At 52.6% G+C, this 1,203-nt stretch overlaps 1 gene segment (V, D, J or C); it reads left to right on the top strand.

Moving 5' to 3' along the window:
* Positions 1 to 585: 585 nt before the first annotated feature.
* On the top strand, positions 586 to 951 carry LOC136375094 (Ig heavy chain V region 914-like; the record flags this gene model as incomplete). The annotated part of the segment is given in 1 exon segment: positions 586 to 951. A coding segment is annotated over 1 exon segment (366 nt), but the record flags the coding sequence as incomplete, so codon positions are not given.
* Positions 952 to 1,203: the final 252 nt, after the last annotated feature.

The following is a 1,203-nucleotide window of genomic DNA, read 5'->3' as shown; positions in this document are numbered from 1 at the left end:
AGGGGAGATGGGGATGAGGCGCCGGATCCGGGCGTGTCCCGGGGTGGGCGTGGCGCTCCGGAGGCGCCAGTGTTAAGATAGGGTTTATAATTTCAGTTGCCACAAAGCTGAGGAATAGAACCTCGGCTTCACTGCAACCAGGGTGTTGCTTCCATTGTTCCAACCAAATCAAGTATAACTTTGCCTGGGTAATCGCGGTGCGGGCAGAAGGAAAATGTTGGGACTATTTGTGCTTGGAAATAATGTTATCCTTTACTGGGTCGGGTGAAACTGTTGCTAATCATCATAAAATAGATAACGATTGTTGGTTGCTGAACACGATTTTTATCTCAAACTAGAATCATGAGAACCACAAGGGAAGATATTTACCAAAACTCATGCTTGGGCATGTACAATAGAACACTGGAGGTTAATGTTTAACACAGAGCTGTGTAACGGAGGGGGGTATTATTGGAGTCTTCTTGGACCCTCACCGGAGTTGGATTTGCGTCTGTAGCCCGACTCCCAGAGCTCCCAATAAAGCTCTCAATAAATCATCCCCCTGATTATGTGTTTTCCTCGCTAACACTGCGACACACCTGGCAGGGCCAGCAGAAGCAAGAGGAAGACGGGGGGATCCCCGGAGGGTCCCTGCGCCTCCTCTGCCGCACCTCGGGGTTCCATTTTGGGAGTTACGGGATGGCCTGGATCCGCCAAAGACCCAGGATGGGGCTGGAATTGGTGGCGGGGATCAACAATAAAACCACTGTCGACAGTGACAATGCACCGGCACCGTTCAAGGGCCGGGTGACGATCTCCAGGGACAACGGGCAGAGCTCGGTGACACTGACCATGAACAGCCTCAGGGACGAGGATTCCGGCTCCTATTTCTGTGTCAAACATTCTTATTCTGGTTGGGGAGATGCTGGTGGTTATGGTGACAACGCCTTTGGAGGCCCCACCCACCTCTAGGACTCTTTATCTCCAAATCCCAAACCCGAACCCTCTGCACCATCCTTGACCCTTTGTCCCAAATCTCTCTGGTTTGCACCCAAACTCTTTCCTGGCCCTGCCCCAAATGTCAGCAGCTTTGGCCCCAAATCTCCGACATTCTACCCCAAATCTCCACTTTGGGCTCAGAGCCGCAGCCCCTGACCCAAACCTCGACCTCTGACCCCAAACCTCGACCTCTGACCCCAAACCTCGGCCCTTTGGGCACTTTTG

Source organism: Sylvia atricapilla, unplaced genomic scaffold (genome assembly GCF_009819655.1).
Source record: "Sylvia atricapilla isolate bSylAtr1 unplaced genomic scaffold, bSylAtr1.pri scaffold_88_arrow_ctg1, whole genome shotgun sequence".
Classification (NCBI taxonomy): Eukaryota; Metazoa; Chordata; class Aves; order Passeriformes; family Sylviidae; genus Sylvia; species Sylvia atricapilla.
Note: the sequence above shows the minus strand (reverse complement) of the source record. Positions and strands in the feature narration are given on the sequence as shown.